The sequence below is a fragment of the Mauremys mutica genome, chromosome 6, assembly GCF_020497125.1.
Source record: "Mauremys mutica isolate MM-2020 ecotype Southern chromosome 6, ASM2049712v1, whole genome shotgun sequence".
NCBI classification, from domain to species: domain Eukaryota; kingdom Metazoa; phylum Chordata; order Testudines; family Geoemydidae; genus Mauremys; species Mauremys mutica.
The window spans coordinates 6,197,111-6,213,918 of record NC_059077.1 but is presented as its reverse complement, the minus strand read 5'-3'; the positions used below and the strand labels follow the sequence as shown (position 1 = coordinate 6,213,918).

At 47.9% G+C, this 16,808-nt stretch overlaps 1 protein-coding gene and 1 long non-coding RNA gene across 14 annotated transcripts in view; one reads left to right on the top strand and one right to left on the bottom strand.

The window, feature by feature from the left end:
- CELF4 (CUGBP Elav-like family member 4) overlaps positions 1-16,808 on the top strand; it is an 860,161-nt gene that overhangs the window by 432,581 nt on the left and 410,772 nt on the right. For all 10 annotated transcript variants that reach the window (XM_045021207.1, XM_045021203.1, XM_045021206.1 and 7 more), the window contains exon 3: positions 16,044-16,092. In XM_045021207.1, the coding sequence (XP_044877142.1) occupies positions 16,044-16,092 (49 nt within the window). The remainder of the gene's footprint in view (positions 1-16,043; positions 16,093-16,808) is intronic.
- LOC123372768 overlaps positions 1-16,808 on the bottom strand; it is a 58,897-nt gene that overhangs the window by 40,438 nt on the left and 1,651 nt on the right. For all 4 annotated transcript variants that reach the window (XR_006580442.1, XR_006580440.1, XR_006580443.1 and 1 more), the window contains exons 2-3: positions 7,062-7,261; positions 3,274-3,334 (exon numbers count right to left, since the gene is read on the bottom strand). This is a non-coding gene — a long non-coding RNA (uncharacterized LOC123372768). The remainder of the gene's footprint in view (positions 1-3,273; positions 3,335-7,061; positions 7,262-16,808) is intronic.

Sequence of the window (16,808 nt, the reverse complement as noted above, 5' to 3'; positions counted from 1 at the left end):
AACCTTGCTTGTTTAAGCAGTCTGTTTTATTACATTACCAACCTATGGAACCATTAACTCACTTAGAAGAAGCAACTCTGTAGTCTTGAACACCTGAGGTGTAATATTCCAGCAGTATACGTTATGCAGAGTATGTTACATTATAACAACACTCAGTGCTTATATAGCGCTTGACAACTTCAAAATCCTATACAAATGCTGTCGAACTAATCCTTGCAACACCCCTGTGAGGTAAGGATTAGTATCCCCAGTTTACAGCTGGGGAAATTGAGGCAGGGAGGTGACTTTATAGCCCAGATTTAAAAATAAAACAGACCATGGCCAGATTTTTAAATACTTAAAACCCACAGTCCGGGGCAAATTTTCAAAAGATTTCAGGTAAACTAGAACCAGATTTTAAGGAGTGCTCAGAACTGAGCAACTCCCACCCAGCACGCTGAGCTTTTCTTAAAATCTGGCCACATGTTTTGGTCCCTAAATGGGAACTAAACTTATAGAATTCTCATAGAATCAAGCAACTGGTGCCTCATGTTGGGTGCCCATAAATGGCTCTTTTAACAATTCGGGCCTAACCCTTCTACCTCAATTTCTCTCATTGGTAGAATAGTGATAAACATCCTTCCCACAAGGCTTGCAGGGTTTAATTGGTTACTATTTGAAAAGCCCTCTTATAAATGCTAAGCATTATTGTTAAAAGTATTTTGGTAACAAAAAATAACTGTCTGGAATGCCATAGTCCATTACCGAGCCTTATGCTGATCTGTCTCCATCAAATTAGTGTAACTTAGCAACACTGAGTTCACTTCTTTTGTTTGTTTCCTGGGCAAATAAGGCACCGCGAACAACTACGGCAGTGACTACATAATATTAAAACAAGGAGAGAGGATATCATAAAATATCACATTTACTTTCATTTGCAGCATCTGGCTTTTAGGCTCCTACCAAATTTTAGCATCAGTGAGTTGATGTCAAGTAGATTGGACCCTACATTTAGGGGGAGTTGATTTAAAAACAAACAAACGTATTTTATCAAACAATATGAGTCAAAATATTTCCATACTATTGGTTTTTTTTATCTTCAGTGAAAACAGGTTTTGGGGCAAGTTTAAACCTTTTCTTGAGCAGTCAGAGCCCATAAACTCTAGGATCTTGTGAGGTCAGACACAGGAAATGGAAAATGAAACTGGCCAGCCTAGACTCCCTGGCCAAGCTAAGCAAAGTCCAAAGAGGAAACAAACCACATAAAGAGTGAAAAGCTAATTAGATTTTCAGAATTAATTTTACCAACTCCAAGCATGCAAAACTCACAAAAGTGTCTTAAAAATCAGGGGAATTTTAAAATATAACCTTCGAGGGTCTTTTATTTGCCTTGTGGGGTTGAATTTGTGTGTCACAATAAAATCATAAGAGTTGGCAGCACTGAAAATGCTAATAAATATGCCCTGGTCAGGACAGCTTTTAAATACACATCAACCCCTGTTAATTATTCAAGAGCTTGACAAGCATTGTTGGCTAAAAGGAGGTGGTCTCCCAAAATATAATTGTACTCAGTGAGTCTGGTTCTGATCTCTTTCATCCCAGTTTTAACCGAGCTACCCCTAATCTACATTGGCATATGTAGAATCAGGCCCAGATTTTCAAAAGCACACAGTGTACTAAGCTGCTTTGAAAATCTCACTGTATGTTTGGGATTCACTGGGATTGAGACAGAGGTCATTTTAAAAGGGTGAGCTCTTGCATAGGGTTTCCTGTAAGTGGTGTTTATCCTGCCAGCACCTCTTTCAAACATCACACTGTGTGTTTTTCATCAAGCCATCTTTGCTGCTGTTTAGAATAAATGTTGCTGTTCTGTGGGCTTCATTCACCCCTATGCTGGTTCAGACTCATTGACTTCAGCTGGAGTTACTTCTGGTTCATGTGAGAGGAGAATCAGACCCTGTGAGTTCAGACATGTACCATTAAAAGGTTAATGGCTGATACTGCCTGAAAGTTTATTGCTGAACTTCTACTGGCTCTGATCTTCGATCAAATGCTATGGCAAAATATACATATATATGCTGCCAATGAGTTTTCTATTCTTGATGAGATCTCGCCCATTCATTTACCCCAGCATTACTCTGGGGCATCACTGGAGATGAAAATGTTACACAAGCAAGCTAATGGTTTGAGCCAGTGACCTAGCGAAAAGCCAGTGGGAGTTAGGAAGAAGGGAGTAAATAACTCTGAGCTCTCGGCTGTGATGCTAGGGTGTCTGGTGGATTCCGGCCATTAGCCGACGTGGACAGGTGAACCTTTACACCAAATCAATCATCATATTTATTCTAATTGTGTCGTAATAGTCCCCCAGGAGCTCAGTTCAAATGAGCTTGACATTATTAAAATTTTAATGCCCAGTTTTCATAGCTGAATGAATATTTAAAGGGTATGTCCTGGGTTTAAGTTATGATGATGAAGAAATTAATGGAATGTCTTGTTTAATGCATTGGTACATGTTGATGCAAGGGGGGGAAAAAACGTGGTGTTCAGAAAAAAGAAAGAAAGGCAATGTTTGGGTATAATTAGACAGAAGAGGGAAACATCAGGGATGCATTAATCTTGGGGATAAGAGCATGCTGGATGGCTCTCAGTGGAGTTCCTAAACGAAATATTTCTTATTTGGGGGGTGGAGGCGGGGGAATGGGGCGTGGCCTCAAACCAGCAGCAGAGCCAGCCCTGCAAATGGCAGATCAGAAAAAAATCCCCATTAGCCTTGAAATATCGTCCTATCTGTCCATTTGTTTGGCACAACAAAATCTTTAGCCTGCAACAGTAAACCCTTTGCTGTCTGGGGCAGGATCAAAGAGCCTCCTTTGTTCCTCACCCAGGTGTTTGTTTACTCAGATCAGCTTCGAAGGATGGTATAATCTGTCGGGGGTACTCGTCACTGTAGTCATTCTGGTCTTGTTCATTATCAAAACATAGGACCTGATGTTACACAGTGGTGCAAATGGGGAATAGCTCCTTGCAGATCAGTGGGTCTGATCCTCAGCTGATGTAAATCGACATCACTCTATTGACTTTACTGGAACTGTACCAGTCTACCCTAGCTGAAGATTAGGCCTAGCATCGACTGAGATCAGGATAGATGCTCTTTTACACTGGACTTTGCAGAGCTTTTTAAAACCTTCCCCCCTTACTCCCTCGCCAACCGAAGAAAGAAGCACTTGGGTTGCTTTGGTAACATTCATTTGACAAAGGCTCTTATAATTATATAAAAGTAGACGCAAACATTACCTGGTGGGCGAGAGTGGGCCATTCTCTGGACACGTGATGGGTTTCAATAAGCCCTTCCATCCTGCAAGAGATGAGGAAATTTGAGTTAGTGCTCAGAGTCCTTCCACTAAAGGGATACCATCAAGAGCGGATAATTTATAAGAATAAGATTTTCTTGTTTTACTGCTCACACCTTCAGTAATCAGAGGCCCGATGCTGTGCTTTGCCAAGGGGTTTGTCTATGTGCAGTTCCACTGGTTTAATTTAAGGTGTGATTTGAAATCGCAGAGTAATGGGCTGTGAGGAGGCTTATTTCAGTTCAAACCAGGCCTATTTCAGTTTAGCTGACATCAGTTAGGCCTTGTACACATGAGAAAGTTCCCCAGGTTTAACTAAAGGTGTGGTTTTAAGTGTGGCTTTGTACTGGTACAGCTTGCATCTACTCCTTGTTCTGTGGGTGGGAATTACTGGAATGCAGTGTGCCCAGCCATGCCATCTATGCCAGGAGGTGGTATACATCAGCCAAGGATTCCTTTGTGTCATGGGAATGGTCAGCTGCCCACTTGTGGTGCCCCCTCTTCTGGCCTTCAAACCACCACCCACCCTGGCCAAGCTCATTCTCAGAAGCAAGCACCCCGCACACCAGGACACAACAACTCAAAGTGGCACCAGACCCGGCCAGAACAACAGATGCAAAACCTGCAGACATCTCTCCACTGCTATGGTGATCAATTTCCACTGCAACACACCTTTCAAGATCCATGAATCTTACACATGCCTCTCACAAAATGTGATGTGCCTCATCCGGTGCGTTAAATGCCTCAACAGCAACTATGTGGGTGAAACCAGACACTCGTTATGCTCTCGAATGAAAGACAAAAACATCTTCGCACCCGTGGGCAACTATTTTTCACAAATCACTCCATATCTGACCTGACAGTCGTCATCCTCAAAGGAAACGTACACAACAACCTGGCGAGCCTGGGAGTTTCAATTCGTAGCTCTGCTAGATGCTAAAAACCATGGACTACCATGGACTCAAGAGAGATATTGGCTTGATGACTCATAATAACACTCTGTAACCCACTAACCCTCCTATGTCTTATGACTGCAGAGGTGTTAATTGGCCACTTCATCTTAAATGGTCTCCTAGAACATGTGCCTTTACCCTCATGCTGAACAGTCTGTCCCACCTTGTAATTAGCTCTGACACTCTGCTTACCTTTTCCAGACCTGAAGCAGAGCTCCTTGTAGCTCGAACGCTTCTCTCATTCACCAACAGAAGTTGGTCGAATAAAAGATATTACCTCCCCCACCGTGGTTTGCTCACTTATGGTCCGTTGGCATTGCAGCCGAGCGTGTGAATGGCAGCTCCCGTAGATGTACCTGTGCTAGCTGTACTCTAGCTAGCTTGCTAAAAATAGAAGTGAGGATGGGGTGACGTGGGCATCAGCACCCAAACCTGCCTGATGCCCCTGGGTATGCACTCACTTGTGCACCACAGTGTCTTCCCCTCTCTTCTGACTATGGCCAGCACAGGGCCGCCCAGAGGGGGGGGCAAAGGGGGCAATTTGCCCCGGGCCCCGGGCTCTGCAGGGGCCCCCAAGAGAAGAGCGGAGGCTCCCGCCTCCGCCCCTCTCCTGGAGCCTCAGCGTCTCCGGCGGGGCCCCCGAGCCCCGCCCCGCTCAGAGACGCGTGGTGAGGGGGCGGGGCTGGGAGCTCCAACGGGGCCTGAGCCCCGCCCCACTCAGAGCGGCGTGGGGAGGGGGCGGGGCAGCTGCCTCCGCTCGGCGTGGAGCTCACAGCCCCGCCCCCCAACCACGCGGCTCTGAGCGGGACGGAGCTCAGGCCCCGCCGGAGACGCGCTCGGTAAGAGGCTGGGGCCGGGACCGGGGCGGGGGCGGGACCGGTGGCGGGGGGGAGGAGCGGGACCCGCCGCCGCCGCCGCCGCCGAAGTGCAGCCCGGTCTTCGGCGGCGGGGGGCCCCTTCTGTTCCGGGACCCGCCGCCTAAGGGCCCGGAAGGCCCGCGGCGGGGATCCCCCCCCCGCCGCCGAATTACCGCCGAAGACCGGGCTGCGCTTCGGCGGCGGGTCCCGCTTCGGCGGTAATTCGGCGGCGGGGGGCTCCCGCCGCGGGTCTTCGGGGCACTTTGGCGGCGGGTCCCGGAATGGAAGGGCCCCCCGCCGCCGAAGACCCCGGGCCCCCGGAATCCTCTGGGCGGCCCTGGGCCAGCATGAGTACATCTACACAAGCTGCCGTTCGCCACCATCCCCGCCCCCTTAGGGTGGCCTTACGTCCCCTTTGTTCTGCCAGAGCGGTGCAAAGGGGACTTTGCAGGACCAATGACCTGGCCCGTTATCTTCTAGCTGTAAATCGAGCAAAGATGGGTCCAGGTTTTGCTTGGCCCTGCAGAGGGGCACGACGCGGCAGAAGTAAGAGAATGCAAACACGCTCAGGGCAATGGCACTACCAGCAGTGTTAGCCTCCCAAAGGAGAGTGGGAAGGCACAGGAGGAGTCCTAGGGCATGGCTTGCAATGGAGTTGTCCTGGCATAAAGGAGAGCACATCTTGCAAATGGGACACGGGCATAGAATGCGCTCCAAGAAGGATGTTCTCCAATCGGAGAACAGAATTTTACCTGCTGAGTCTGGCACTGGGTGAAATTGACTAAATAATTTACACTACTCGAATTGCACGGCTGATTGTTAAGCAGTGTGGCCATGCAAAATACTTACATGTGGGCGAGGGGTGTGCCAGTGGTTCTGCACAGGGTCACAGGTGCAAACTATGGATCTGAATAGAATAGCATAGAACACAATTGCCATTTAACTGCTGTACAGTTGGAATCCTAAAACGAATGGGATTTTGTAATTGACCATTAAGAGCCTGATCCTGCAGTCCCTGACTCTGCCGGAGTAGCTTCATCGGCCTCCAAGGGACTGCTGGCGTGAGAGCGCGTTTTCAGGCGCAGCCCCCAAGTCATTTGTGCCAGGTAACTGCACAGTGCTGTGAGGCTGTTTCACAGAATGAGCTGATCCTTGGCTCTTTCAGAGGCGGATTTGCATATAAACTAGCGGCGTGTTCGGTGACCAGCTCTTGCAAAGCAAAGCTGGTGATGTCCCTCTCGCTCTGAAAAATCGGACTCTATTGTTCCAGGCCTGCGGCGATACAGGGCTTAATCCTGCCAGGCACTGAGCGCTCCAGTGAGGTGCTGAAAGCCTTCCAATGCCCATTGGCTTCATTTAGGTGCTGATGCGCTCAATGGTTGAGCCCCGGCAGCTTAACATTCCAAGGAGCAAATCGTAGTACGTTTTGAATTGTAAAGACTTTATATTGGTATGAACCAGATCAGCAAGTGCTTCCAACCCAGCCCAAAACGCTTCTCAGCTGAGAAATTGGGATTTCAAGCCAAAGGTTTCTGTGCATGAACCCGCACTGAACCTAAAGCCCCTCTAGGTTCATCTATATATACAAGACAGGTGGGAAGATGAATCAATAGTTAGATGGATGGATTATAATGTGTTTTATATGATATATAGAAAATACTCTTGGAGTGCAGGGATGGCCAGTAGCAATCATTCTCGGAGGTAGGCGCCAGAGCAGTGAGTGATTTGTAAAGGTCAGACCCTTCAAGATATTTTTTTTCATATCTCATGCAATCCCATTTCAGATCTTCTCATCTATTTGTGTACACGGCTCTGACACACGTCTCATCTGGGAGGGGGAAAATGGAATTAAGAGTCCATGCTAGACAGATAAGGTTTGGGCTAGAATAATCTCAGAAACATTCTTCATTACCAGCACTTACCCCCTGGATGCTGCCATGGTGTTTTCCATAACTTTTTTATCACGTTGCCTTTCACTGTTGTTTAATTAACCGGGGCAGCTCGAACTGTTTTACTCAAGCGAGTATCCGCACACTCGCCAGTTTGTCGTAAGGCTGCTGATGCAGTCAGGCCAATTTCTTCCAGTACCGTTGGAGTTGTTATTTTTTTCACTGAGTTGTAGCTGAAAGATCAGAATGTTGAGGGTCAGATCCCAGCTGGTGGAAATCAATGTAGCTCTGACGATTTTAAGAGAGCAACAGCAATTCACACCTGCTGAAGATCTGATCCTAAATCTGGTTTTGGTAAAAGGATAAAAGGGTTGGCTTGAATCTGCTGGCACTGACAGCAGGTTCACACTACTGTAATTCTAGTCACGTCAATGGAGTTACTAGTGTAAGTCAGAATCAGGCCCAGTACTTTGCAATCAGATATGAAATATAGTAAAATTGTAAGTTAATTTCCAGTCCTTTCCAACCTTGACATTAATATAGTTTACATTGGTGCCTTTAATCCTGAAAGATCACACAGTAGCTATGGGCCCAAAGCTACAAACACTTAGCAATGTGAGTAACATTGCTCACCTGAGTAGCCTTGTTGATTTTAATGGGACTATCCATGGGAGTAAAGTTACTCACATATACAAGTGCAACGTTGGTCCCTGAATCCCCAAATGCTTTGCAGGCTATGGGCTCGCTCGTTAATCCTTAGAGGTGCTGAACACGCTGGCCCAGATCCAGCAAAGCACTTAGGCACGTGCTTAACTTTAAGCACATGAGTAGTCCCCTGGGCTTCATTCCTGCTGACCGCTGGAGAGCTGCCATTTGCCCACTAGTGAAATGAAGCCGACTCTGTGGGGTGATGTAGTCGCGGTTGAATTGCACCCACCAGCACCATACAACCCTTTGGAACAGGAAGTGAAGGTGAATAATGCAGCTGGTGGAAACGCAGGGTAGTTACCCAAACATTGGAATTGGTCTTTGGCTCTCAGTTAACACCCCAGTTCTTGCAAAATGCCGTGAGACCTTTAATAACCACAAGTGATTTTTATAGTAATGACACCGACCTCTTATATAGCCATTTTCTTCAGTAGATCTCAAAGCGCTTCACAATCGTTATTATATTTCTCCTTGCAACACCCCTGCGAGGTAGGGCTGTGCCATTATCCCCATTTTGCAGATGGGGCACTGAGGCACAAAGAGACTAAGTGACTTGCCCGTGGTCACACAGAATGTCTGTGGCAGAACATGGCATTCAACCTGGGCCTCACTATTAGCAATGAACATACACCCATAAAGCATCTGACAATACAGTGTTTCCAAAGGCAAGTGCCTCTTGCCTTATTAACGGCTGGGGCATTGGTTCAGTGCTGTCTAAGAAGGCAGAGGGCTACCTGCTGACCCATCAGCTCCACTTCATACAGCATGGGAGTGCGTCTGGGGGTCTCTTGAAAAGGCAGGATCCAGAGCCCACTGGAATCAATGGGAAACTTTCCATCAATTTCAGTGGGCTCAGAATCAGATACCAAGCACTGACCTGGCTTGACCCTACTCTGCTGTGGGGTCCATGCTGTTTGCTGTGCAACTTTCTGCCTCAGTCTGTCTGTCTTGTACCCTCCCGATTAGTCTTTACCATGACATTGTGTGTTCACATAACTCCAAGTCTCCATTCGATGGATACCTCAAGCTGCAAGTTCTCCTAATTGTTCCCCAGTCAGAAGTGGTTGGAGAGGACAGCGCTAGCTGTATTGAGGTGATCTATTGTGTGCTAACTGAGGCAATGTTGGGGGAATTGAGGCTTTGCTTGGACTTGAGCAGGGAAAGCTGCTAATTTCCACTTTGTGAATCTACTTCAGGGATGGAAATGACTAGTTGTTCACAACTCTCAGAGGGGTAGCTGTGTTCATCTGTATCCACAAAAACAACGAGGAGTCCAGTGGCACCTTAAAGACTAACAGATTTATTTGGGCATAAGCTTTCGTGGGTAAAAAAAAACCCTAGTTCTTCAGATGCATGGAGTGAAAATTACAGATGCAGGCTTGTTACTTGTTCACAGGAAACTATAATAATTATTATAATCATCATCATACCTATTACCTCTTATATAGCACTTTTCATCAGCAGATCTCAAAGGGCTGTTCCATGGAGGTCAGTAGCATTATACCCATTTTACGTTTAGAGACACTGAGGCACAGAGCAGTAAGAAGTGGCTTGCCCAGCAGACTAGTTGGAGAGCTGGGAGTTTCCTGAGCCCCGGGTTAGTACTCTGCCCACTAGGACACACTGCCTTCCTCTAAGCCTAACGGGATGTGGAGAATGAAGGCTTTTCCTCCTCCTAGGTTTAAAAGTGAAGCTTTGGGCAGAAAAGTGACTAGATAGAAACGGCACCTTCTTACTTGGCCGAGCCACTCTCCCTTTGCCTTCAAAGCTCTAACTAGTGTCTATAAATCTTTGATTGATTTTGAAGCTCAAAAGGGACCCCTGAGATCATCTGCTCTGATGTCCTGCACAATTCAGGCCATAGGATTCCACCCAGAGATTTCTGCATTGAGTCCAACAACTTGGCCCTATACTGCTAGTTATCAGGCTGGCTGCAGCCCAGCTCTGGGTGAGGGAGCTGGATTCTGTCCTGGCTTGTGCATCATCAACGTAATTATTAATCAAATTCCAATAATCTTCTTGTCCTCCCCTTCCTTTCCTGGCGCTTGTCACTCTCGCTCTTTGCGTCCTGTCTCAAATCAGTTTGCCAGCTGCTTGGGGCAGGGTCTGAATTTTTTTCTGTTGTGTCTGTACAGCACCTTGCACAATGGAGCCTCCGTCCCAACTGAGGCCTCTGGACACCATGGCAATAGAAATACGAATGAATGAGGCTGGGGAAGAAGACAGTGGAAGAGACAGAGAGGGAAAGAGAAAATGGAGAGAGATGGAGTCAGTGAGAAATCAGCCGTCTCTCTTTTCCACCTTCCATTCCCAGGCGATCCTTCTACCTGCTCTAAATTAATTTCAAAGCCAGAGGGAGCAGAAAGGGGAGTGGGATGGGGGAAAGAACCTTAAAAAAAGAAATCACAATGCAGAGAAGCGTCTGTCCCCTGTCTAATTCCTGCGCTGGCCTGTAGCCGATGGTGCTGTGAAATATACAGCAGCAAGCTCTGACATTTCATTTCTGCAGAGAATTGAAAAAGGGCTTGCTGTAATTCATCGCTTCTTGTAACTCAAACCCTTTCTGACAGGAGTACCTGCACTGTCTTTTAACAGTGGCACCGCTGCTGCTGTAATTGGACATGAAAAATGATGTCGTGTTTGTACGTGCGGGGAAGATTCAGCTGGGGGCTGGGTGGGGCGAGTTGTGGGCTAAAGTGGGATGGCGGTTCTGGCTGGTATTTAAGGTGTCAGTATTAGCAATGCGGGGGATGGGGATGGCTGGGGGGCATCCGCCTGTGGACCCAGATATGCAGAAGTGTTAGTAGCACCTGCAGTGCAATCTCTCAGGTGGGGCTGAAGCTGCAAGGTGCAAAGGATCATGGGAGACAGAAAGCTTTACTCCGAGTTGTACCATGGGAGGTTATTTGTATGAGCAAGGTAAAAACTCCCAAATCACCCGTCTGCCTGTTTACATGTTTTATTTATTAGAGGGCCGAATGTTCCCCTCCTGTAATGGAGCCAGATCAAATGGGCATGGGAGTCAGAAAACAGCAGCACCCACAGAAGTCCCAACTCAGGTGGGGAAACTGAGGCCCGGGGCACTGACGTGACTTGCCTGAGGACGGGGCAGAGCTGGGAATACGCCTTGGGTCTCCTGCCTGGAGAAAGAGTTAGGAATAAAGCCTGCAATAACGAGGATTGCATGGTGTGAGATATGTCGGCCTGTACTATGCAAGTGTTCAGGTGCAATGTTTCTGGATGAGGAAAGATGGCCCAGTGGTTAGAGCGATCGCTTCAGGCCTGGGTTCAATTCTCTTTCCTCCCACAGACTTCTTGTGTGACCTTAGGCAAGTCACTTAGTGTCTCTGCACCGCAGTCCCCACCTACAACAAAGCCCTGTCATGACAGCCCCGCAGAGTGGGAGCCCAGAGCAGCCAGTGTGGTCAGACTAGGCGATCGCTAGGGTCCCTTCTGGCCTTACACTCGATGCATCTGTGAAAGGGGCATAAAAGCCCTGCCCTCATTCACAGGGATTGGGCGAGGAGAAGTACACTGAAGATTGCGAGACACGCAGATGCTGCTTATTTGGGGCCATATAAGTACCCCAAACAGGTGGATTGTAAGAGGTCCTTTCTCAATGAATCGGATCAAAGGGCGCCATTCTGTCTTTGAAACATGTCGCTGAATGAGTTTGGTATAAATCCATGTGTTTACTAGTCTGTGGTGAGTTCACTGGTGAGATTAAATCATTTCTTTCACTAGTGTCAGCCCAACAAGGATCATCTAGAATAAAGAGCCACAAACATTGCGGTAAACTAACACATGGGCAAAGGCGAATTGGACTCGTAGTATGAATAGGTCATTCCCATCCCTAATTCTTGTGGTCCAGTGATTCTATAAATGCTGCTGCTCTGTGTTATTAGAACATATGAACGGCCACACTGGGTCAGACCAATGGACCATCTGGCCCAGGATCCTGTCTTCTGACAGTGGCTGGTGTCAGATGCTTCAGAGGGAATGAACAGAACAGGGCAATTTAGATCCATCCTCTGTCATCTAGCTTCCTCATTTTATGTAATTCCCTTTTTGAAGTTAAATGCTACTGTGATGGGTTTCTTTGGTACCCCCCCCCTCCCCGAGATGTTACACTTAATTACGTCCTGGTCACTAGTACTGAGCAGTTCAGCTGTATCACCTCTTGGACCAGATCCTGTGCTCCACTTAGGACTAAATCAAGAATTGTCCCTCCCCTTATGTGTTCCAGGACTCGCTGCTCCAAGGAACAGTCATTTATGGTGTCTAGACATTGTATCTCTGCATCCCGTCCTCAGGTGACATGTACCCAGTCAATATGAGGCTGTTGAAATCTCCCATTATTGTGTTTTCTGCCTTGGTGGCCTCTCTAATCTCCCCAAGCATTTCACAATCACTGTCACCATCCTGGTCAGGTGGTTGGTAGGATATTCCTGCTACTATACACCGATTGTTCAGGCATGAAATTTCCATCCATTGAGGTTCTGTGGTACAATTGGAGTAATCAGTATGCTTCCTTTCACATATAGCGCCACTCCCCAACAAGTGCAACCTACTCTGTCATCCCCCTATAGTTGGTACCCTAGTATTATCGTCCCCATGGATTAGCCTCATTCCACCAAGTTTACATAATGCCTTTTCTATCAGTATCCTCATTTCATGCCAGGCACTCTAGTTCATCCATCTTAGTATTTAGACTTCTAGTGTTTGTATATAAGCACTTGTACATGTTGTCAATGTTCAGCTGTTTGCCTTTGTGTGTTATACTTAAATGGGACTTTTACATTTGATTGTTCCTCACTAGCTCCTATCAGTTCTTTACCAACTTCTTTCCTTTAGTCAGAGAAGGCAACTGTTAATTGGATTAACAACATTACGGTTTCATTTTCTCCTGTGCTGGAGGTTTCTTTTCCTGCTCAGCACCACGATCCCTCTGCTGTTCACATGGCAAATCCCAGTTGAAATCTCATGTTTGATTAGGAGACAAAATTCCCCTGCCACTGTGCCCACTTCTGGCGCAGATCGGTTAGGAAGCAGGTTGCATCTCAAAGGACTTTTGCCTTGGAGGTGGGCGTTATCAGTAAACACAGTAGCAACTGCCCAGGATGTTCTGGGGCAGATGGAGGGGGGTGAAATGGAACCTGAATCTCATCTGTATCTTTGAAGGGAAATGTGACGGGCTAGTGAGCTGTCCGTGGAAAACTCTCTGGGTAACTCATCTGTGCTGTCGGATGGCTTCTGGCAGTCCCGTGGTTACATGAATGTTGTAGTGATGTCCTGCTGGCGCTTTATTCCTACATCCAATTTTACACTGATTATGCCTGGGCATCATTCCATTAACTTCAGTGGAGTTACTCCCCGCTCACGCTAGTATAAGTGGGTGGAAAACCAGACCCATTTGGATCCTGTTGGATTCAGATCTCAACTGGAGGTTCCCAGCTCATGCCCGTCTCTGTCATAGGCTAAATGGAAATGTCCGATCTGATCATCTACAAACTTTGGAGAATCTGAGATCCAGGCTTCGAGGCACATTGTCTCTCCAGCTGTAACCCGAGTACACTGGGATGTGAGCTTAGAGGGCCACAAGATCCCCCCTGAAAAGCAGCCCACACGTTCCAGGCCCATGGTCACCTCTGCACATGGAGTGAAGCCACTTGACCCCCATGGAAGATGCTCCCGGAGGGCCCCCCAGGGTGACCTGGGGGGATGGGAGTCAAAGGACCCAGGCTGCCACCCCTGGATCCCAACCCCTCCCAGTGCTCGGGGGGAGGCAGCTGATTATAAGTTAATAAAGCTGATTTAATATACTCTTCCCCTTCCATTCCATGGGCTCTCCTCCTTTAGAGGCTGTTTCCTGTACCCCGTGTGCTAGCTGTGAGTGGACTCCATGTTTCTAAAACTAAACTGGCTCTCTAGTAAAACAGCTCATGGCAGAGGTGCTGCAGCTGCAGCTAGCATTCCAGCCATGTGCACACAGACTGGCTTCCTGGGGCCCCCTCCAAACTCTTCCCTCCTGCAACCTGTGCTCCTTCCTCTGAGTTCATTGCAGGTTGTTACAACACAGAGAGCCATGGAAGTATATCTCCTGAAGGCACCATGCTCTCCAGGGGTCAACAAAGCCAACCAATAGGTGCAGAGACAAGGGGGCTCCATGAAGATGCCTCTTGCCACCGGCAGACCCCCTCTGAGATCCCTGGATTAGGATCTGCATCCTGGCTTCCTCCCTAGAAAAGCCTGTCTGCATCTCTCTCCCCACATAGACGCTGCATAGGAAACTCTGAGTGGTGCAGCTCTCTGAATTCCCTTTCCTCTAGGTAGGTTATTCCCCCATTAGGGAAGAGCCCCTCTGCCTGTATCTCCCCTCCTCTTTCCCTAAGCTGCCTCCCTGCTCCCAGACTTTCTCCATGAGAAGAAAGTTTTATGGATGGAGAGAGGAAACTCAATTATTTCCCTCTCAATGTGTCTCCCTATAATTGGTGTCTTTCATGTCAAGATGATCTCAATTTGTATTATGGGCTCCATGCACACAGCACTTTCTCTTTGGTCTATAAAGAAATTGTCAAGTGCATAAATCATAGTGCACATTAAATTACACTAGCCTTTTACTTATTAATTTCCCCAGTTTTTTCCCCTCCACTGGATGCTTCTTCCCTCTCTCTTTCTCTCCTGTGCTCACCGCCTCTTCTCTCTCCCTTCCTTCCCCCCTCTCTCCATCCCGCCTGATTGCCCATTTTCAGAAAGTAGTGACCAGTGGGGTCAGTTTCCTTCGCCATTGTCCGGGACTCTGGCTACTTCCCTACACCCCTTGCAGTTGATCACATCAGACCCTTCTCCCAGAGCGATAGGAAGGAGTTTTCACTCCAGCTGTCATGGCTCTCTGAGAGCCCACAGTTGAATTGACCAGGTGTCTTTACGTTGATTTCAATGGGCTTTGGATCAGCCCCCACTGATGTTCGATCAGGTCTTCCTCCAGTGGCTAGCCGCACCGACCGCAACGACTTACTCCCCTTAAAGCCAGTCTTGTACAGCTGACGTAGTAGAGGCCTGTGATTTGGCTGTTGAAGATCCTGGGCTCAGTCCCAGCTCATGTGTCAGTATATAGACGTGGCCAAGGTTACTCACAGCTCCAAAACCAGAGAATGGCGAATGACCGAGTAAACCCCCCATGGCCAAATTCTGCTGCTAGGTTTGCTGGTTCAAATCCCCTGACTTCACTGGCCTTGCAGGGGCATAAGAGTGGGCAGATATTGTCCTCTAGGGTCTGGAGGCACTGAGCTGCAAGACAGACCTCTCTTCTGCTGAATGTGAGTGTGATAATAACTGTAGTCTCTTTATGTCTAAGTACATTTCCCCCTCGGGACAACAATGCGGCAGGATCCTGTAGGCCCTCCATCATGTTAACTTACTTGTCAGCCACTTTGATAGCTTTTTAATACTAAATATGTTTGCGGAGCAATTAGAATAAATCTAGACAGTTATGAAATACTTTCCGAAAGCGGGGGGAATGGGGCCACCTTTGCTATTCAACCGAGATGAACCAAAAATAACGGGGGAGGGAATCAGCCCGGCTGGACCGCAGGGTAAAAGGAGACCAGGGCGGGTTAGAGGAAAGGGCTATGGAGGTCCTAAATCTATAACTACTCAAGCCACTGGTGGGTGGAGTGACAAGAATGGGGCGCGCTGGCCATACAAGATACAAACAAAGGCGCATGCTGTATGTCCCTCTTGCAAGGTCAGATGATTTAGCATTAACCTGTTTGATGCTAGCATTCTCTCTCTCTCTCTGTGCGCCACAGTCTGTGCAAGAGAGGAAGGGAGTAGCAGTGGCTCTTCTTTGCAGCAGAGCCTTTAGGAGGAATTCTGGCTATCTCAGAACTCGTCCTTTGTTCTCCCTGGGAGCAAAAAGCGACAATAGCAGTCCTGCTACTATGACAGCAGGTTCTTCTCTGGGCCTGCCTGGGGACCTCTGCTGGCCAGGTGCAGGGTGTGCAGGGCTCACCTCCGCCCCCCTTGGGCCTCCACCAGCACTGCACCCCTCAGCCACATGGTTGTTGGCCCCTGGTCGGGAAATAAGGGGGCGAGGGTTCCTTGCTCCATGTCCCCACCCCACCCCTATTACTTCCTTCTCTTAACTGTTCTGCATGCTTGTTGCCTGCTCTTAAATAGCTACTGTGTTCTGCACATGCAGAAAACCCTGCTGCTGAAAGGTGCACGCTAAAAACCCAGCGGCACAAGTAGGGGATCTGTGGGCTCCGTTGTTAATTGCGCTTCTCTCTTTGTTTTTCCTTGCAGATGAACAGACCAATCCAGGTGAAGCCAGCGGACAGCGAAAGCCGAGGAGGTAGTTGACTACATTGCTCTCAGCCACTGCGCTAAGTTTAATTGTTGTCTCTGGCTTCTCTCAGGCAATGCGCTGATCAATTAGCAGCGTAATCACTGCCAAAGAAATTCCCTCTGCAGCAAAGATTCTCTTTATTAAATCTCCTTTCCTTCGTCTCACTTTCCTCATATTCAATTATTATTTGATTTTAAAAGGCAGGCAGGTGCCAGCGATTGCCTGGGAAACAAATAACTGCCTTGTTAAGAAATGAAGCATCAGGCACTGACTTGTCAAAGTTTAACGGCATTGACAGCACCTTGTCTCTTGCAGACCATGTGCCGCCAGTAGGCCAAATGGCAGTGATGGTTCAGTTGGGTTAGAACTCGGGGTGGGGGGGTGGGAGGGGTGTTTTACTGTGTCTCCAGCCCTCATGTTTCACTGCGGTGACTAAACGTGGATTGAAGCTTCTCTGCCTTTGGAGAAAGCAAACTGGCTCTAGGATATTTCCTGCACCTGTACCCGTATAGCCCGATGAACATACCATATTAACTAGATTCTCATCTCAGCAACACGAGTTACTCTGGCTTTGCACACAACTGAGATCAGAATCTGCACCCCGCACCCCCGTATCCATATGCCTAGAGAGACAGATGTTGAAGCCCCTTATTTAGAGACCACTCAATGGGTCATCCCAAGTGGGCTGCCTCCATTAGGTGGTTTTCAAACAAAATTGTGTT